Here is a 21,645-nt window from a genome sequence, read left to right as displayed (position 1 = left end):
CCCGGAGTACCAGGGAAATGCCTTTTTTTTATCTCCTAGACATAATCTTTTCAACATATCCATATGGAACCTATCATTATCACCATCCCGGGGGAAAGAATCGGAGCTATGCATAGTTTCAGTCCACCCTGAACTCACAATCCATACCACAAACCCTAGCTACATAATCTTTACATGTTTCCCCAGGGTTGGGAGGAGGGGGAGGAACTTCTTTACCATATTTTTGACACATATTGACAGTGGGAAACGATTGTCTTACCTTACAATCGTCTGATCCACACAACAAATGATCTTATACGTCTTAGCGACAGAAAGAATAAGCAGAAAAGTTTTTGGGTTGCGGTGGATTTACCTAATAGACTATTCTCCTTCCCACAAGGAGTAAACAGTACTGTTTAAATATTTGTGTCCTTCCCAAAAGGACTTAATTAGGTCTGCCAAAGACCTTTTTCTATATTAGTGTCCTTCCCAAAAGGACTTAATTAGGTCTGCCAAAGACCCTTTTCTATATTAGTCTATGTAGGCATGGTCTGTCTCCTTTCTATACAATTTAAATGGTTTTAAAGCTTTATCAGAGCCACAGCAAGGAAACAATTCGTCAGATAAGACAAACAACTTACCGTGGAATAACTGCTTTAACCGGGACGAACCCCCATTTGATAGCATAGATTACTGGACAGCCGACCACCCTTGGTAATCCACAGCGACACCGTCAGAATTCTGGAGACCCCAATGATACACACAACAGGCAGCTTTCATGTGCAAAGTGAGTCTGAACTCTTTATTAAGAATGATATCTTTATATGTGAGTTACAACACAGAGGGGAGGGGGTAAACTAGCTCCTAAGTTTCTAAGGGTTAACCAGGCTTCTACAGAGAGATTTTTTCATCATTAATTTTAAGCAGCTGAAAGGAATTTACAAAGATAGCTTATCTGCAAGACTAACTACCTAGAGTCCACCTAAACACATACAGTGCAAGTTCTTAATTAAAACTTGGCTCAAAGAAAAAGGTCTAAAACTCTAACGAGAAAGAAGTGTAAGATAAGGCACGTACCTTCTTTAAAAACAAGCTTTTAAAATGGAGGGTAGATTACATAATGGAGTGACAGTTGATCATATGCTCTATTACACTTCTCATTCAGCTTGATTGTGTGGCCACATGTCTTGTTTAGAGACCTTAGATTAAATAGTATTCTCCTAATGCTAGAGTCACCATTTAAAGATTTGTCTATTGCAATCATATCCCCTCTTCAGTCAGTTTTGAAAAAATGTAACTGCTGACTTTTAATAAACAGGCACTCACCTGTCCAAGGGTCCAGCCTTCTCCTCACCTGGGTTGGTTCTTCACTGGTCTTCGGGTCCCCGGCGCCAGCATCTCAATGTGGGCAGCACTGATGGCTGCCTGCTGCACGTGCGCAAGCTGCATGGCGCTTTGTGAATGGTCCCGCAGCCTTCTGTGACCTGTGGCGTGTCCCAGAAGGCTGCGGCCTAGGCGATCAGCGTGGAAGTGGGAGCGGGTACCTGTCAAAACTAGGTACCCACTCCCCCCCCCCAAAAAAAACCATGTTCCAAATATGGCAGAGAAGAGGGGAAAAGGATAAAGAGCAGAATTCCCCCTTTTGGGTGAAGTTCTGCTTTAAGCGTTGCTTCTCCAGTAAGAATAAGTTGTAACTGAGGTCTTCCAGCTTAGCTTTGTTACCATATCTGGACTTCCTCTAGTTCAAGCACAAGCATGTTAATATTGACGCTGAACTCTAGGCATATATAAAAGACACAAATTAATGTTAACAAGTGAGTGATTGGTTGCTAGAACCACCTCACATCCTAGCAATCCATCACACGTTTGTTAATGTGAAAAGTTGGGCAGCTCCTACCCTCCTTTCAGACCTGCCACATCTCTCTCCACCCACCATGCTGTGAGGATGGCAGCAGCGGCTGGCAGAGGCACCCTGGAAAGAATGTCCACCCAGTGCTAAGTGGCGCAGCCTGTCCTTGACCATTGTATAACAGATGTTCCATCCTTCCCCATAACTGCCTGACCAACCCCATACTCCAACCACCCGTACTATTATCCATTAATGGAGACCACATCAAGTTGGAGTAAATTTTGGCTGTAGCAGTCTCTTTATAAACAAATTCAACCTAAATTAACATAACTGTAAAAAACATCTGTTACCAAAACCATCAGTCAATACTCGCGTTGGTCTTTGCAGGAACCCCAAACTAACATATGTTTAATAATGCACTGCAGTACCTTTTATATATGATAATAGGCCTCTAGCCGACATGCTGGCTTGGGGACAACCCACTGACCGCAGTGCACCCATTAACCAAATTCCAGCTAACCCACCGTTAACTGGAATACTACACACGGGACCCATACCTCCAATGGGTCCAGAACTCTTCCTTATCCAAGGTTTCTTCATTCACCCGCAAAGACCACAGCACCCAAGGGAAAAACCTTACCCTTGAGTGCCCCTCCACACCCTCGATGCTGTCTGGATGCCATCCTGCAACCCCAGGGCCCACATATCAATCCCCACTGCACTGAGGTGTACCCCGTTACCCCGAAGGTTACATAGTCACATAGTAGGTGAGGTTGAAAAAAAGACACAAGTCCATCAAGTCCAACCTATGTGTGTGATTATATGTCAGTATTACATTGTATATGCCTGTATGTTGTAGTCGTTCAGGTGCTTATCTAATAGTTTTTTGAAACTATCGATGTACCCCGATGAGACCACTGCCTGTGGAAGAGAATTCCACATCCTTGCCGCTCTTACAGTTAAGAACCCTCTACGTAGTTTAAGATTAAACCTCTTTTCTTTTCATTTTAATGAGTGACCACGCATCTTGTTAAACTCCCTTCCGTGAAAAAGTTTTATCTCTGTTGTGGGGTCACCAGTATGGTATTTGTAAATTGAAATCATATACCCTCTCAAGCGTCTCTTCTCCAGAGAGAATAAATTCAGTGCTCACAACCTTTCCTCATAACTAATATCCTCCAGACCCTTTATTAGCTTTGCTGTCCTTCTTTGTACTCGCTCTTTTTCCAGTACATCCTTCCTGAGGACTAGTGCCCAGTCCAAGGTATCGCCAAGTATCCACTTCCAGCTCTAAATGCCTGATAACCAGCCCCCAATTCCTAACCACAAACCTGCTAACATCCCCGTTAACCTTTTTACGGGCCTTATTGAGCCGCTCTACCAATCTAGCCAATCTCCAAGTCGTCCAAGCAATGATGTCGGACCACACAATAAGCATCTCCGAGAAGGCCATACGGAGCCGCAGGAAATCAAATTTAATCCCGAATCATTACTGCCGATGTGTAACTCCAAAACGTCCAGCGGCCTGTCCAGTCGTGCAAAGTGATGCACTTCCAGCACCATCCTGCTCCACAGCATGCCCGATACTCCCAACCAACGGACACAGGCTTCCTTCCTAGAAATGCCCAATTGTCTCCCATCAAGCCTAACGTCTGCTCTTTTGGCCCCCCAAAACACACACGAGCGGCCCAATATCCAGACCAGGCCCTGCACACCACCTGAAAGAGAAGAAAAGCACACCACAAATAAAAACAGGCAAGCAGAAACATGCATATTCACCCAAAACATGCCCAATAAGCTCCCCCTCCCCCTTAATCAGTCAACATGTGAGGATAAAAGTATGACTGGAACCTACGCAATTCCCACCTACCAAGGCTTGACCACCTCTTCAATATCCGCTGAGCCAATCACGACGAGCGATGTATTCTATTAATGAATACAAAGCCTGCTCGGATTGGCTTTGAGAGTCAGAGAGGCGCGGGCTGATGATGTTCCAATCTCTGCCAATCACAGCGTGCGATGTATTCTATTAATGAATACAAAGCCTGCTCGGATTGGCAGAGGTTGTAATATCATCAGCCCGCGCCTCTCTGAATCTCAAAGCCAATCCGAGCAGGCTTTGTATTCATTAATAGAATACATCGCTTGCCGTGATTGGCTCAGCGCAGTACACTGTAATACTGTATACAGTATGTTACTGAATGCGGCTACCCCTCGGCTCCTTTTCCTTCCACGGCCACCTCACCATCCACCCCAGGAGCTTTGGTTTGAAGCACCTGACCCTCCATCTGGCACCTGACCCTTCATCTGGCATCTGACCCTCCATCTTAAGCACCTGAAAGGGGTCATCTTATACGGTGAGTATATCTCAAAACCAGCATTTTAGCTGTAAAATTAGGGGGTCGCCTTATACGCCCAGTCGCCTTATACGCCGGCAAAGACGGTAAGATTGCATGCATAATAGGGACTCTGATTAGATCCAGGAAAAAATTTGACCATGCAAGTAAAAAATGAAAGAGAAATTGTTTTATCACTCTAGTTCTACAATGTTACAAAGTCACACCCAAAGTCACTATATATTAGACAGAACACGCAGCTTAAGCTCTCTTAGCACTGGACTGCACAAGTGGCACCATGAGGATGAAAATGTATTTAGCTTTAGCACTGGGTCTGCTAAGCATAAGTCTCTGTATTAATGCAAAGGTAAGGCACAGCATGGGAATGGATTTAAGTTCTATAATAATCAAAATATAATTTTTTTTTGTCCAGTTAAATATAATTGGTTGCTGTTCAACACTGGTATTTTTCCAACAAACCTGTATTAAATTAGTATATAGTATGATAATTACTGTATTTTTTCTTTTTTTATTCTATGTCTTGCACAGTGTGACCTGACTGGTCAGTGGCAGAATGACCTTGGCTCCAATATGACTGTATATGTTGACAAGAATGGGCTTATAGTAGGGAAATACCTAACAGCTGTATCTACCACTAATAAAACCATTCTGGAATCACCTCTGTTTGGGTATCAACAGTCATCAGGCCTCCCAACATTTGGATTTACCGTCATGTGGCAGTTTACAAGTAACGTACTTCTTCTCCAACTTTATCATTATTATCTTTAATTATGTAGACTATATACTGTAATGTCAATAATTTACTAAAGCCACATCATTTTTTAACTTTATCGGTGTTATTGCCAGTTCACACCACAAAAATGTCCTCCAGATCCATTCCGAATGCGTTTCTGCATGTGCATTTTTGATGTGTTCCAGTGCGGTGTTGCATTTTTGATGCGTTTCCAGATAGATTCCAGATGATTTTTTTTCTTCTTTTTTTTTTTTAACAGTATTGGGGTCCGGTGCTTTTTTTTTCTGGAACCGGAACATACTGGAACTGCAAGCACTGGTGTCAATGATGCAGTTGAAAATCATGTAGCCTGTTTTGGATGCAGAAAAAAAGCACTACGCCCATTTAAGCCACGCCCGCTATTTTGCATAAACCACACCCACCACTGTTTTACTTTTCCCCCTGTGCCACACCTCCAAATGCATGCCCCGCACCCTAATTATAATGCGACTCCGCCTACAGCCAAAAAAGTGTCCCTAAAAATATTTTTACACTGTTGGCAACTATGCATTGTGTAGCCTATATAAGTAACCGAAATCTCATTACTGAGCACAACATAATTCTTCTCGAATGTCATCATTTTAGCTTACAAGTTTAGGCTATGTAAGTGACTACATTAGAGATCAAATATGTCTCTACTAAACACAGGGTTAGAGCAATCCCTAAAAATCTCTTTTGATGTTAAATAAACTTAAAACAAAAATGTTAGAAAGTTAAAAAAATGAATAACATAGGCGGGCGTGGCCAGCATCGGAAGTGGATGGTCACACTATAGGAGAGCTCTGAGAACCGAGTCTCCCTGAAGCAGCCCAACGCTATTTATAGCCTACCTGATAACACAGCATAGCCCTGTAAATTAAGCACATTTAACAGCCTGGACTCCAGAGAAACTGCATGGTGCCGGCCCCTCCCACTCACAGCACAGCATAGGAATGCAGGCTGATCAGTGTGAAGGAGGAGGGAGGGGGGAGAGAGCACACTCTTAAGCCCTGTTGGAATTTAACGTGAATTAATGTCACATTTCTGGATGGTCTACATATATTTCCTGTTGCCAAGCTCAGCCAGGTAAACTCAGTCTGAATGAAACACATCAAAGCTTTGTAATCAGAACAATGATTTGGCTTAAGCCCACCTGCTGTGACATGTGTGATTACAGGCTTCAAAGAGAATAAGAGCTAGCTGAGAAGGCACAGGGCTAATGGAGCTGCCCTTGTGGACAATATAGTATGCTTCCTAGAGAATGGGCAGACATTTGAAGGAATACCTCTCGGCAATATCTATTGGATGAAAGGCAAATGGGGGTGGCTACGAGTAGGCGTGTATGTTTGAATGAAAGGAGCATACACACAGGCAATTCGGTCTCTCTGCCCCTTTCTCTCTCTGCTGATGCAGGTCTGTGCAAGCCTCATGGCTCGGCCATCTTGAGGCCTTGCTCTGGGTGCTGGTTTGGGCCTAAACTCCATGCAGCACAGAGCTCCCTATTTGCAACACCCGGAGACCAGCCGATAGGATGTGTTACGTATAAGTCTTGTATTGTGTTCTGATTGTAAGCTTTGTAACAGTGCAATTTCTTGTAATACCTTTATGTTAGTTTTTTTTCCAATTCTGCTGTTTTAGTACATTCCTACTTTATTGGGAAATAAATGTAACTTGTTTACTAAGCAGAGGTGTTTGTTAAATCATTGTGCTTATCAGACTCTAACAGATTAGCAACTATAGGCATTAGACAAATTAATACATGTATGCAATAGTTATATAGGATATATTAGATTATATAATATTGCACCGATTACTTCATTTGGCACCACATGTTAAGAAGCACAACACGGTGAGACCATTATGGACTGTTCCATAGGAGGTGTTTCTGCACATGTTGAAAAACACAACATGTTAAGCAGTTAAGGACTATTCTATAGGTACTGGTTCGGAAACACGTTGGGGAGAAACAGTTATGGACTGTTCAATAGGAGCCGTGTCTGAAGAAGGGTGGTATGCGCCCTTTAGATGCAAAGCGGCATATGTTGGAATTTAACGTGAATTAATATCACATTTCTGGATGGTCTACATATATTTCCTGTTGCCAAGCTCAGCCAGGTAAACTCAGTTGGAATGAAACAAATCAAAGCTTTGTAATCAGAACAATGGTTTGGCTCAAGCCCACCTGCTGTGACATGTGTGATTACAGGCTTCAAAGAGAGTAAGAGCTAGCTGAGAAGGCACAGGGCTAATGGAGCTGCCCCTAGTGGACAATGTAGCATGCTTCCTGGAGAATGGGCAGACATTGGAAGGAATACCTCTCGGCAATATCTATTGGATGAAAGGCAAATGGGGGTGGCTACGAGTAGGCGTGTATGTTTGAATGAAAGGAGGACACACACAGGCGATTCGGTCTCTCTGCCCCTTTCTCTCTCTGCTGATGCAGGTCTGTGCAAGCCTCATGGCTCGGCCATCTTGAGGCCTTGCTCTGGGTGCTGGTTTGGGCCTAAACTTCATGCAGCACAGAGCTCCCTCTTTGCAACACCTGGAGACCAGCCAATAGGATGTGTTACGTATAAGTCTTGTATTGTGTTCTGATTGTAAGCTTTATAACAGTGCAATTTCTTGTAATACCTTTATGTTAGTTTTTTTTCCAATTCTTCTGTTTTAGTACATTCCTACTTTATTGGGAAATAAATGTAACTTGTTTACTAAGCAGAGGTGTTTGTTGTATCATTGTGCTTATCAGACTCTTACAGATTAGCAACTATAGGGATTAGACAAATTAATACATGTATGCAATAGTTATATAGGATATATTAGATTGTATAATTTTGCACCAATTACTTCAAGCCCCATACACACTATCAGATTTTCTGCTGATTTTTTCATCAGATTTACCAAAACCATATAATATGAGGTCAAACCTTAGGAGTTTCAATTTGTATGCAATCAGGCAGGCCCTTGCACTACATAGTTTTGGTAAATCTGAAGACAAAAATCAGCAGAAAATCTGATAGTGTATATGGGGCTTAACGTGCAGCATAACAGCTCTGACCCAGCTAATGCAGATATCAACAGCCCACTGAGGCAAAAAAGAAGAATTTCTGATGCTGAAAGTTATGTAAGTGACTCTCACCCTAATGTAAATGCTACATTCACAAACAACCCTTAAAATGAAAAGCTTAATGCTTTCCCCACTTCTGGCCAGCCCATAGTTGACACAGAGCTTAAGGAAATGCTACTATCCTTAAGGGGAGCTCTCCAGCAAGATGTTATTATTATTATTATTATTATTATACAAGATTTATATAGCGCCAACAGTTTACGCAGCGCTTTACAATATAAAAGGGAGACAATACAGTTATAAAACAATAAGATACAGGAGGATTAAGAGGGCCCTGCTCAGAAGAGCTTACAATCTAATAAGATATGCTATCCTTTATGCAAAAATCCAAGATGGAAATGGATGCTTTGGGAGAAAGGGTAGACTATATTGAGCACAAAATGAATGATTTTACTGAAGCCCACAATGACTTAGTGGATTCACACATAGATCTGGAGGATGAAATTAAATATCTAAAGTTGAAGGTTTCCGATTTAGAGGACAGATCCAGACGGAACAATATAAAATTTAGAGGAATCCCTGAAAATATAATAAATTTGAAACAATTTTTATGCCGAATGATGTCTGATCTGATACCTACAATATCTCCTTAAGAGCTGGTAATAGATAGAGCGCACAGGCTGCTTAAGCCCTCTCACATACCAGAAAAGTTGCCCAGGGATGTAATTGCGAAAATACATTTTTACCATGTGAAAGATCATTTGATGCAACTTGCGAGACAACGTTCTCCACTACCAGATCCTTATGCGGGCATTTAGCTATACTCGGATTTGTCATAAGCAACCATTTTGGTCCGAAAAAATTTGAATCCAATAACCAAAATCCTCCGCAACCATAACATTGTGTATAAATGGGGGTTTCCCACTAAATTGCTCATAGAGAGGGATAGCATCTCCTACTCTATTTACACGCTAGAAGAAGGGCTGAAGTACCTCAAATCATGGGGATTATTACCAAAAGAAGGTGATCTTAATTTGGAGAAACCCCCTCTGGGGAAAATAGCACCACAATGGCAAACTAGCCATGGATAAAGGGCACCTATACTGGCATTCTCTCCTGCTCCTAACCTGACTAACTTCATAGACAATATGGAGTACTATACCGTTATGTTCTCAGGTATATCATTTCTTCAGGGAACTCGTTATAATTGTATCTCAAAGATTTACTTTTCCCCCAACTGCAAGTACTAACATAATAGTACACAGGAGTTGTTCACAACTCCTCCTTGTTTTTACAGTTTTTTGTTTTTTACAGTTTTTCTTCAGTTGTGTTAAGAAGTTGGTTTTGCTTTACCTTCATGGACTTAGCTATATGGCTCACTCCAACATTCCGCTATATAATGCATAACCTCACTGGAATAATCTGGTTTATCCTAAGAATAGCAACGCGACACTTCGCTATCTATTGGTTTCACATTAATGGGACTTAAACTGCTATCATTAAACGCAAAAGGACTCAACAGTCCCCACAAACGGAAAGCTCTATGGACTGACGCCTTAAAGTTTGGAAGAGTCATAGTATGCGTTCAGGAATCACATTTTGCTAACAATTCACTAAAGTTCACTCACAACAAATATCCACATATTTTCCACTCAGACAATCACAAAAAGAAACAAGGAGTAATTATTGCAGTAAGAGACACTGTAACATTTAAGATGCTGGATTTACAAACAGACGACCACGGAAGATTTATTATATTAGTGGCTACCATAGACAACATAACATATACAATTGCCAATGTCTATGCACCCAACACACATCCTCACCGATTCTTGTGGAAAATATTGAAAAAAATAGGTAAAATCCAAAAAGATAACATTATCATTTATGGTGACTTTAATGCCCCTATGGAACCAAATATTGATACGACCAAGAAGAACCACACCATCAGATTGGGACTAAGTGATCTTTTTTTTCAAGAAGACCTGTATGACCCCTGGAGGTGTCTTCACTCCACGGAAAGGGATTATACATTCTTTTCCAATGCACATAAAACCTACTCAAGAATAGATTTTTTCATCACAGACAAAACTCTCTTACAAAAAACAATAGACGCCAAAATTCATAACATTACCTGGTCAGATCATGCACCAATTACATTAGAAATACAGGTGGACCAGCAATGCAACAACACATTTCTATGGAGAAATAATACTTATATTTTATCACAAGAGAAGCACATGTCTGTGATGAAAGAAAAGCTACAGGAGTTCTTTATGGTAAATGATAAAGATTCTGTGTCAAGCACTACTCTTTGGTGTGCCCACAAAGCCTACATTAGAGGTTTGCTAATTCAACTAGCCTCTAGGGAGAAAAAGAGGAAATCTACCACTATAGATAAACTAATGAGGGATATTAAAACCCTAGAAAAAGATCATAAAAAGCGACCTAATGACCTGCAGTTGTTACACCAACTTAACCTCCCTGGCGGTATTCCCGAGTGTGGCTCGGGGTTAAAATTCAGTACCATTAGCGGTAACCCCGAGCCACACTCGGGATCGCATTGCAGGATCCTGGGGCGGCTTTACTTACCTTGTCCCCGGGATCCTGCGATGTCACCCGCAGTGTCCGAGGACTCCGTCCTCCTCCGAAGCCTCTCCGTGCCAGGCTCCGTTCCCTGCGAGCGGCGCGACGCACGGGGGCGGAGCCTGGCGGCAAATTAAAAAAAAAGTAAAAATCATAACACATACAGTACTGTAATCTTACAGATTACAGTACTGTATGAAATGATTTCACATCCCTTTTGTCCCCAGTGCTTTGGCCCATGCCCTGCATGCAGTTTTACATAAAATACACTGTTCTTTCTGCCTGGAAACTGGAGATTGTCCATAGCAACCAAAAAGTGTCCCTTTACGTCAAAAGTGGCTTTAGACCAGCTAAAAAACAGCGATAGTAAATTAGAACACTTGCAGAATTGAGCGATAGTGAATTGTGGGGAAATTTATTTTATTACTATTTTTTTTTTTTTTTTTTTTAATTATTTATTTTTATTTATTATATTATAATTTATGTTTTTGTGTTTCAAACTTTATCATACCCGGGATATCTACTAGACTCTGGTTTGGACAGATTTAAGTGTGTTATTGTTAAGATTTACAGACCTACAATATAAAACGCCAAATTTCCATGCAAAATAATTGTACCGCTTTCAGCACCTAAAATCCGAAATAATCATACCGCCAGGTAGGTTAATAACTGTAGAAACGAATTAAGAGCTACTCTAGTAACTAACCACGATAAATATTTTAAGAAACTAAAACTTAACTTTTATTCACAAGGTAACAGAACAGGGAAGTTGTTAGCCTCCCAACTTCGAAAACAACAAATCAAAGGTTGAATTCACAAAATGGTCCATCATGACAATGGAAGGGTCATTTACAATCCCCAAGATATAGCGGACAACTTCTCAAATTATTATGGACTCCTCTATAATCTAAAGGAGGATAAGAATACTCCCCAACCTTCACCGGAGGACATAACAAAATTTCTAGATAATATCAAGCTTCCAAAGATTAATGCTGCTACCTTTGATAATCTAAATAAGCCGATTACAGAACAGGAAATATCAAAGGCCATTAAAGACATCCCAATTAATAAGGCATCAGGTGTCGACAGCCTCTCTGGTGAATATTATAAAACATTTGCCACTACTTTAGTACCCCACCTGACTAAATTGTACAATTTTACAGCATCCAGTAGTAATAGTTTCCCCCCAAAAATGTTGGAAGCTATTATAATAACAATACCGAAACCTGGGAAAGATACTACTTCACCGGCCAATTATAGGCCAATATCATTGTTAAACACTGACATTAAAATTTATGCTAAAATACTAGCTAGTAGACTGTTGGAAATTACTCCCTATCTTATCGGATTGGATCAAGTGGGCTTTGTTAAAGGTCAGCAGGCCCCTGCTGGAACAAGGCGTATGATTAATTTGATTCAGCAAGTGGAGAATAGTGGAGTGCCTTCTCTGCTTCTTGCATTAGATGCAGAGAAGGCATTCGATAGCGTTCATTGGGGCTATCTATCGGCAACACTTATGAAATTTGGATTTACAGGTTTTATTCATTCAGCCATAATGTCCCTCTATACGAAGCCCTCTGCTAAAGTATTCACTTCAGGAAATTTGTCCAAAAGCTTTGACCTTTCTAATGGCACAAGACAGGGCTGCCCTCTTTCACCAATAATATTTTCATTGGCAATAGAATCTTTGGCAGAACTAATCCGTTCTAATGAATCAATTACAGGTATTAAAGTGGGCAATATTGAACACAAATTAGGATTATTCGCCGATGATATAATACTTTCCTTATCCAATTCTGAAACCTCTCTCACCAATGTGCAAAATATATTAGAATCCTTTGGGAAAATCTCATACTACAAAATTAATAGCAACAAATGTCATGTCCTGCCTATGAATATATCCCAAAAAAGCTACATGACCCTTAAAAATAAAACAACTAACAATTGGGACCAGCCCTCCATTCCTTATTTGGGGATCCAACTTACCTATCCAACAGCTAAATTATATGAAGTAAATTTCCCTAAACTACTAGAATAAATAAAACACAACTCTCCTGGGTAGGGAAAATAGTGGTTTTTAAAATGCAGACCCTTCCTAAAATTCTTATTATTTCCGCTCACTCCCCATCCAGGTGAACAATAATTTTTTCAACCAGGTGAATCTAAAGCTTAAAAAAATTATTTGGAATGATAAAAAACCTAGAGTAGCCTTCTCAATTCTTACCACTACTAAGAATAAAGATGGGTAAAAAAATAAAAATAAGATAAGATATAATAATATCTCAACCGTTGGTAATGTGAGTCCTGATGTCACCCTCCTAACTCACTTCCCACCACTGCGCCTCAGGTTCAAGAATATACCTAATCTAAAGCTGCCACTTTAAAGAATCAGAATACTGTACACGGTGCTCTTCTGTGTGCCAAAACGGAAAACTATGTGACACAAAACAAACACAGTGGCGCTAGTACTTATGGATATATAAAAAATCCTAAACTCAACCAAATAATAAGTAAAGCAAATAAATATTACATAAATACGTGCCCACCCAGTGACAACTGATGAACATATGTAAATATAAATAATTCAGAAGACTGCTAGAAAAACCAAAACAGTCCTTTAAATGTTGACTTTCTTTTCTTTTCTTCAACTTCCACCACACCCAAGTGTTAGGTGATCCCACTCCCTATGGTAATCCACTCACCGACTCCTAATGCCCACACTCTCGTGTTAGGGCTTAAAAGCTTTTTGACCACATCACATGGGTCACATCGTCAGATCACAATGTCAGAATCGTGTGCAGGGATCGTTCCATATGTGAAATACAAAGAATACTCCAATAGTGCAAAAACGTTTACAAATTTATTAAAAGCACTCAAAAATCTTCAGTATAAAACTCACATGTTACAAGTATCAAAAACGCAGATAAACACTTCCACAGTAAATCGATCTTCACAGCACAGCAACAAACACAGCTCTATGACTGTATGACGTACCCCACCAATTACGAGTGACGCTGCCGCATCGTATGAGGAAGTGACACATGGATAGAGCGAGGAGGCACCGGGGAGTAGGTGAGAGAGATAGTCTGACGCCTGCACACCTCGGGTCCGCCGTGACCACAACTCATTAAGTGGCTGATCCATTTGCGTTTGTTGCTGTGCTGTGAAGCAGAGTTCCCACTGTTATTTTTATTTTTTTTAGGATCCATATCCTTTGTTAATCAGGCTGATTTAGAGTACTCTGAGCTGAATCTGCCCTCGATTGCCGATTTCGTAGAGGAATATAATTTATATTCCTCTTTTCAAGCAGTTTCCATAGTGCTTGTGGGCATGTGAAGCCCACAAGCACTATCTTCCGGGCTCTGGTGCAGCTGAGCGACCAGCGTTCTTGCGCATGCGCTGCATGTACGACGCGGTGCCGTACACTTCAGACGTTGCCATCACAATGGGCGTCGGTGTCAGAAGTGCCTGCCCCCATTGTGATGGCAACGAAGCCCTTGGCGCTGCCCAGTGACTCCTGGGAAATGATGACAAGCATCTCCCAGGAGCACTAGTGAGTGGAGGCACCGAGGGAAGTGATGTAAGGAGCCGAGGTGAGGAAGGAGGCAGATTACGAGGTACCCTCTAGCAGCAGGCATTAAGAGGTGAGTAAAAAAAATTTTTTTTTTCCAAATGTTTTTACTCGTTTTTAATGCAGCTGATTTATGCAAAAATAATTTTAGGAGTGGAACTCCACTTTAACACTTTTTATATAAACTTATAAAAAATTAAGCAATGTAAAGTGTACTTAAAGCGGAGTTCCACCCAAAAGTGGAACTTCTGCTTATCTGATTCCTCCCCCTCTCCGGACCCGACCTTGAAGGTGAAAGGCTACACTGCCGGGTTCCCTTACCAGCAATGGTGGCAGCAGCACCCGACAGCTGATGGAAACATCAGATTTTTCTATATGCAGCTGCTCCTCTTATCCGGCTTCTTTCTGCCGCCCCCCAGTGCTCTCAGACCCCCCCTTATGTGCTCTCCAGCCCCCTCAATGCTCTCCAACCCCCCTCCAGTGCTTTCCAACATCCTCCTGTGCTCTCGGCCCCCCCGTGCTCTCCGCCATCCACCTGTGCTCTCCAGCCCCCCCATGCTCTCCTGCCCACCTCCTGTGCTCTCTAGCCCCCTCTGTGCTCCCGAACATTCCCCTGTGCTCTCGAGCTCCCCCAGTGCTCTCTGCCCCCCCACAGTGCTCTCCTCCTCCCCCTGTGTTCTCCTCCTCCCAGCCTGTGCTATCCGCCTCCCAGCCTGTGCTCTCTGGCCCCCAAGTGCTTTCCAATCCTCCAGTGCTCTCTGACATCTCCCTATGCTCTCCAGCCCCTGTGCTCTCCAGCCCTCCTCCTCTGTTCTCTGGCTCCCCCCCTGCTCTCTCTGCCCCACCTAGTGTTATCTGCTTCCCCCGTGTTCTCCGCCTCTCCCCTGTGCTCTCCACCTTCCTAGTACTCTCCAGGCCCCCCCCCCCAGTGCTCTCTGCTTTACCCCATGTTCTCTGCTTTTTCCCCTGTGCTCTCCACCCCCCAAGTGCTCTCCGCCTCTCCCACATCCCTGCCCTTGGCCCTCCCAGTGCTCTCCGCTACACCCCGTGTTCTCCACTTCCCCCATGTTCTCCGCTTCCCCGTGTTCTCTGCCCCTCCCCTGTGCTCTCCACCTCCCCCATGCTCTCTGAGCCCCCCTTTTGCTCTCCAGCCCCCCCTGTGTTCTCCAACCCCATGTTCTCTGCCTCCCCCTGTGCTCTCTCGCCCCATGCTCTCCGCCTTCCCCCCTGTGTTGTCCACCTCCCCTCCTGTGCTCTCCGATCCCCCTTCCAGTGCTCTCCGGGTCCCTGTTGCTCTCCAATCCACTCCATGCTCTCCGACTTCCTCCCTGTGCTCTCTGGCCCCACATCTCTTACCCAGCCCCGCCCCCCCGCCCCGCAGCTCTGCCAGGTTCCCCCCTCCCCTCTCCCATCAGGATGGAGAGTGGGGAAGGGGCCGGTTAACATGTTATGGGCTGCTCAGTCAAAATGCCCGGGCCTGTTTTTTGTCCCAGTCTGGGCCTAACCAAGAGTCAGACTTTTTGGCCATAACAGGTGGGCAAAGTCAATAATTTGGGTCCCTGAAGGATATAAGAAATCAGTGTGGCAATCAAATGGCTCCACTCAAAGCCAGAATGTTTTGGACAAACTGGAAATTTGAAGCCTCTGTAAAATAATTATAGCTATCAAAAAAAGATGCACATATTTGCTGTCATGTGGGTATAAAAAAATAAATAAATAAATAAACACATGGGTATACATCCAGTTCAGCTGAACCAACTTTGTTTTTTTAAGTTTTCCCTTTTTCCTACACAGGCATTTTCATGTGTAAAAATTCATGCCTCTTGCTAGAATAAGGTTACAAAGTAATTCATAGATCACTGGTATTAACCCCTACAAGGTCATAGAATATTTCATAGACTTCTGATAATAACTCCCAATAGATAAAAGAATAATAGGGAATGATAATAATAGGGCCCTACCAGGGCATATGATGTGTAGGCCACTGATATTAACCAGATGCCTTTTTTCACAGATGTTATCACAGTATTCACAGGCCAATGTTTCAGAAATGAAACAGGACAAGCTCTACAAACTACCTGGTTACTTAGAGAAGAGAGCTCAGATGCTAAACATAACTGGATGCAAACAAGGTACTGTATACACCTAGTAGACTCACTGTTGAGAATTAGAGACCATTTTAAAGGGATTTTGCATTTGCATCGAATCTTTACCTTTGACCAACTGTTTGAGAGGAGATCTTGGATGTCAACAACACTCAGTGTTGTATAAAAGCCTAAATTTAGGTAAAACTTAGCTGATTTTTTATAGGTAAAAATCAACACAAGGGACATCTATGCCTGCCCTTTCCATAGCTCTCATCCATTCATAGAAGCTGTACTATAGCTTTCAGGAATGAAAATCACTCTATAAATGGAGCACAGGCACATAAAATGAAAGGTCCACTTTCTCCATTCATAGAGCGCTTTTCACTCATACTGTTTTGCCCCCCCAAAAAAAAAATTCCACTAGCTGACATTGTTTTAAGCTGAACTCTAGGATTAAAAAAATTTAGGCCACAGCTGCCGATTAACATCAGAAAGAAGTTAGTGGACAATTGGACTGTAAAGCTGGCTATACATGGATCAAAATGTGTCCAGTTCAGCAGGGACAAGCTGAATTTTTATCCATGTATGGGCAGACTGGTTGTACACAATACAATCTATCGCTCGACTTGTGTACAACTAGCCTATCAGGTTTCTCTTGAAAGATCAGTGCCGCTGGCAATAATGATATAATACTACAGCAACCTGCTGGTTGATCAAACAAATGCATAATGTATGGGCTGCCTAAGGTTATGTCTCAACCGGCTGATTACTACCCAGACATTCATGTTTGTAGCACATACATGTACTGTATACTCTCTGCAGACACCCATGATGCCAGCTGAAATTTAGGTGATCAATAGCTATCTAATAGGAAAATTCAACATATAGACTCATGAACAGTGAAAGAGCCCATAGACATGTATGATCTGACCTCCCTCAAGCATTGCTCTTGGCACACAAATGTGACAGCTTGACTCAGCTTAGCTTCATGTTTGTTGCTATGTTAAACGTGTAGGGAAAGAGAGTGGAGGTGCAAAAGAACACACAGGGGGCGCAAATGCATAGTGTATTACCCAAGGTTTATTAAAAAAAACCAAACAGTCAAATAAATACTCACAAACAGATGCAATGCGCATGACACGCTCTGATGGTAAATCAATGTGGCAACGAATGACCGAGCAATTGGCGATGTTGGCAGGCATTTCAGGGACGCATCCCTCTGAGCTCTGGGGAAGGGGATGTGTGCCCGAAACACGTAAATCTGTTCTTTGTGAGTATTTATTTGACTGTTTGGTTTCTTTTATTAAACCTTGGGTAATGCACTAGGCATTTGCACCCCCTGTGTGTTGTTTTGCAATTCTTAGTTGGATTCCCTGTCTGATGAGGGGTTCACCGCTGAAGCATTGTCCTTGAGATTACATAGACCGTGCACTTATCCATGACTAGTGACTGACCTTTTGAAGGCTGGAGAAATCAATTGTTCTAAGGAGAGTGGAGGGGTAGCAGCACTGGAAGCCATCAGACATGCTTATAATTGGGAAATAAATGCACATTTTCTGAGCTAAACAATTGATTGTTCCTTCCAAAAGTCATCATACGTGGGTTCCAAGGACATGAGACCATTGCCTTCTCTGGTCAAATAACAGTTGGCTTGAGCGACTGTATCTAGGTCTACCTTAAAAAAGTCAGGACTGTAACATGCATAGCATATGTAGCATTCAACGAGTGCAATGGCCCAGAGTGTATACAGTACTACTTAGCAACCAGCATCTATTGAGTCAATGAACACTTCGGTTAGCGATAACAGCACAGCCTACAGTGCAGGGGTCAGGAATATGTAGCATACAACATAGCACTTAGAATGCAGGGGTAGATACATACATCTCCCACTGCCCATGAACACTGTTCCACTACAGGACACAGTAGTGACCTGGGGTCCTAAAAAATAACTAGTAAGTGCAGAGGGGGGGAAAGGAGAGAGATACTACTGGTAGTGATGGTTTCTGCAGAGACTTTAGGGGACAATGGGGGTTATTTACGAAAGGCAAATCTACTTTGCACTACAAGTGCAAACTACAAGTGCAAAGTGCACTTGAAATTGCACTGAAAGTGCACCTGGAAGTGCAGTCGCTGTAAATCTGAGGGGTAGATCTGAAATGAGGGAAAACCCTGCTGATTTTATCATCCAATCATGTGCAAGCTAAAATGCTGTTTTTTTATTTTCCTTGCATGTCCCCTTCGGATCTACAGCGACTGCACTTCCAAGTGCACTTTCAGTGCAATTTCAAGTGCACTTTGCACTTGTAGTTTGCACTTGTAGTGCAAAGTAGATTTGCCTTTCGTAAATAACCCCCAATGTATTTTCATCAGAATAGTGTGTAGTAGCGTGGGCAGCAGAAGTATTTTCCCCCTGCTTTGCAGGGATTTCTGGTTTAAAAACAGAGTTGCTTAATACAGAAAAAAGGACAGTTCAACAATCAAAATCATTGAACTTTTTTGTCCCATCCATGGTAAACCAAATTTGTGGATGTGTGCTTAAAGGTTCACATAAATGCACATGTTTTTGCAGGTAAAAAAAAAGTGCATTTATTTTTTTTCCCCCAGGAGCCTGCAGGGCAATACACTCAGTCTTTCTTCCTCCAGCTTTGTATCTGTATATCCATACAGGCACAAAGCTAAAGAAAAAATGAATGAACTACACGCGTGCTGATCAGTGTGATTGCAGTTCGTTGAAACTACAAGTCCATCTGCCACAGTGGCAGATGGGACTTGTAGTTTTTCTCATTCATAGATCCTTGTGAATGAATGACACAGCTTTGGGGACGGAGCCCTGCAAAGTTGCACCGTTTTTAAACGTGACAGCGGTTACAGGCAGAGGAACCCCCGCCGCTGTCATGGGTGGGGGTGAGGTGCGCTGCTTAATAGTAACACATTACACCCTAAATACGTGTGTGACATGCAACAAGGTACCAGAGGTGTATTTATCCTTCAATTTTTCCCTGTTTTACAAGTTTATTTAATGAGGAGAAGCTGAAAGTGCAATAATCCTTGGCAAGCAATTGACAATATTTTGAAACAGCAACCAATTGGCATTCATCTTATGCAGCGTACACATGGTCGGACTTTTCGACCGGACTGGTCTGACGGACCGAGTCCGGTGGACAATCAGATCGTGTGTGGGCTTCATCGGACCTTCAGCAGACTTTTCCAGATGGACAAAAACCGACGCTAGGGCAGCTATTGGCTACTGCCTATCAACTTCCTTATTTTAGTCCGGTGTACGTCATCACGTACGAATCCGTCGGACTTTGGTGTGATCGTGTGTAGGCAAGTTCGTTTGTTAAAAAGTCAGTTGGAAGTCCGTCAAAAGTCAGTTGAAGGTCCGTCGGAAAGTCCGTCGGACCAGTCCAGTCGAAAAGTCTGCCCATGTGTACGCGGCTTTACATTGAGGAAGAGTGTTTTTTTTTAAAACAATAAGCTTTTATTGATGTTAAAAGATAACATTTGTACAATCATACTAACTTTTGTACATGAGTATCATATAGAATAATAACTGTATATAATTTAATTTAATGATAGAGTATTTTACTAGAGAAACCAACAAGATGGCTTTGTAATCAGCCTATCTTTACATCAATTGTTTATTTGAAATATTATTTCATAAATATTATTAAATAATAATAATATACATCAACACCGTTCTTCTAAAATAGGTTCTACAATATGTTGGTGTTAGTTGCTTAGTAAATAGCTGCATGTAACCAAAACATTTTCTTTTTATTCTCTTTTAAAGTTGGCTTTAATGTATTTTACCAGATACCATAATACCTGCCTTGGATCAAATGGCGTTAGTGAAGATAAACAAACCATTTACTGCTTTTGACTTCAAAATGATTATTGAAACTAAATCAAAATCTTTTTTCCAGACAAAGTGACAGCACAGAGGAAAATACACGTATACATACGCAGACATTATCTGTATGGTAATTATAAATAAATTATAAACAGTAACACAACCAGTGTCTCATTTGTTGTCATTCAAATACTATTAATGTGGAACTAAAGTTCCACACATTACTTTTACCTATAGGTAAGCCGATAATAAGGCTTACCTATAGGCAGGGCCGCTGATAGAAATCATAGGGCCCCATACAGCCTACCTGACGGGGCCCCCTTCAGCCCCACCCCTGGTCCCACCCCTGGTCCCTCCTTCAGCCCCACCCATGGCCCTGCTCCCTGGCCCCTCCCCAGACCCACCTTGAAAAAAGTGCAGGTTTGTCTTCAAGTGCTATTTATCTTTCTCCAGCTAGTTATAAGTTTGATTATCCAAAAGAAATACTGTTTTCAGATGAGAACAGACCTCCTGTCAATGCCATAATGCATGCAATGCCTGCAGAGGGATTGCAGACATCCTACAGGAGATGATCAGAGACTGCAGACATACTGCAAGAGACAGTCAGAGACTGCAGACATGCTACAAGAGACGGTCAGAGACTGCAAACATACTACAAGAGACGGTCAGAGACTGCAGACATTCTACAGGAGATGGTTAGGGACTGCATATATAGTACAGGAGATGTCAGAGACTGCATACATAGTACAGGAGATGGTCAGAGACTGCATATATAGTACAGGAGATGGTCAGAGACTGCATATATAGTACAGGAGATGGTCAGAGACTGCAGACATAGTACAGGAGATGGTCATAGACTGCAGACATAGTACAGGAGATGGTCAGCAGGAAAGAATATGTTGTTAATTCAAACATAAAATAAAACCCTTTTAGTATCACCTGGCTCATTGCCAAAACAGTGGGGGGAAAAAAAGAGGATAGCATCCAATCAGCAATCAGAAAGGAGTATACTGATAAGTGAACATCTCATGAGGGACAAGATTCCTACATAAGGATAAGAAGAAACTAGACAGAACACAAGTGTGCAGCACCCCCCTGTGTGATAGACACAAACTGGATAGGAGGGTGCAGCAGAGGTGGGGGATGTGCGGCTTCTATACACTCAGCACGTGATATACTTTAAGGATGACAAGCTGGTCGGCTATCTGACTTCATGTTGGAAATGACCCCCCTCCTCCCCCGCGCAAGCAGCTCAACACCTGAAAGACGTCTTCCTGTGCTTCATTCTGGGAATGTAGTGACTGTTACGTCTGTTCTCTTATCACCAAAGGGTAATGACAGGTGATTGGACTGCCCGGTCCAGACAGCAGCCTGTTCTGTCGGAGCCCCCATGCAGCGGTTTTCACACACAGCACACAGGTGGGACGTGAGAGACTCCTAAACTACAGTGGGATATTTACATTACATGCAGCCAGTGAAATACTTTTTTTTTTTATTCTGCACTCTCAATTATTCAGATTGCCCGGGCCTCCCTGCTGGCTGGGCCCG

The 21,645-nt window shown here is 42.3% G+C and overlaps 1 protein-coding gene across 1 annotated transcript; it reads left to right on the top strand.

The window, feature by feature from the left end:
- Window positions 1-4,387: 4,387 nt before the first annotated feature.
- On the top strand, window positions 4,388-20,260 carry LOC141135221 (avidin-like). The gene is made up of 4 exons (XM_073624412.1): window positions 4,388-4,531; window positions 4,714-4,912; window positions 16,172-16,289; window positions 20,061-20,260. The coding sequence occupies exons 1-4, from the start codon at window positions 4,463-4,465 to the stop codon at window positions 20,125-20,127; spliced, it is 453 nt and encodes a 150-aa protein (XP_073480513.1). The 5' UTR covers window positions 4,388-4,462; the 3' UTR covers window positions 20,128-20,260.
- Window positions 20,261-21,645: the final 1,385 nt, after the last annotated feature.

The sequence above is a fragment of the Aquarana catesbeiana genome, linkage group LG01 (assembly GCF_042186555.1).
Source record: "Aquarana catesbeiana isolate 2022-GZ linkage group LG01, ASM4218655v1, whole genome shotgun sequence".
In the NCBI taxonomy this organism is placed as follows: Eukaryota; Metazoa; Chordata; class Amphibia; order Anura; family Ranidae; genus Aquarana; species Aquarana catesbeiana.
This window is presented reverse-complemented; position numbering and strand designations above follow the sequence as displayed.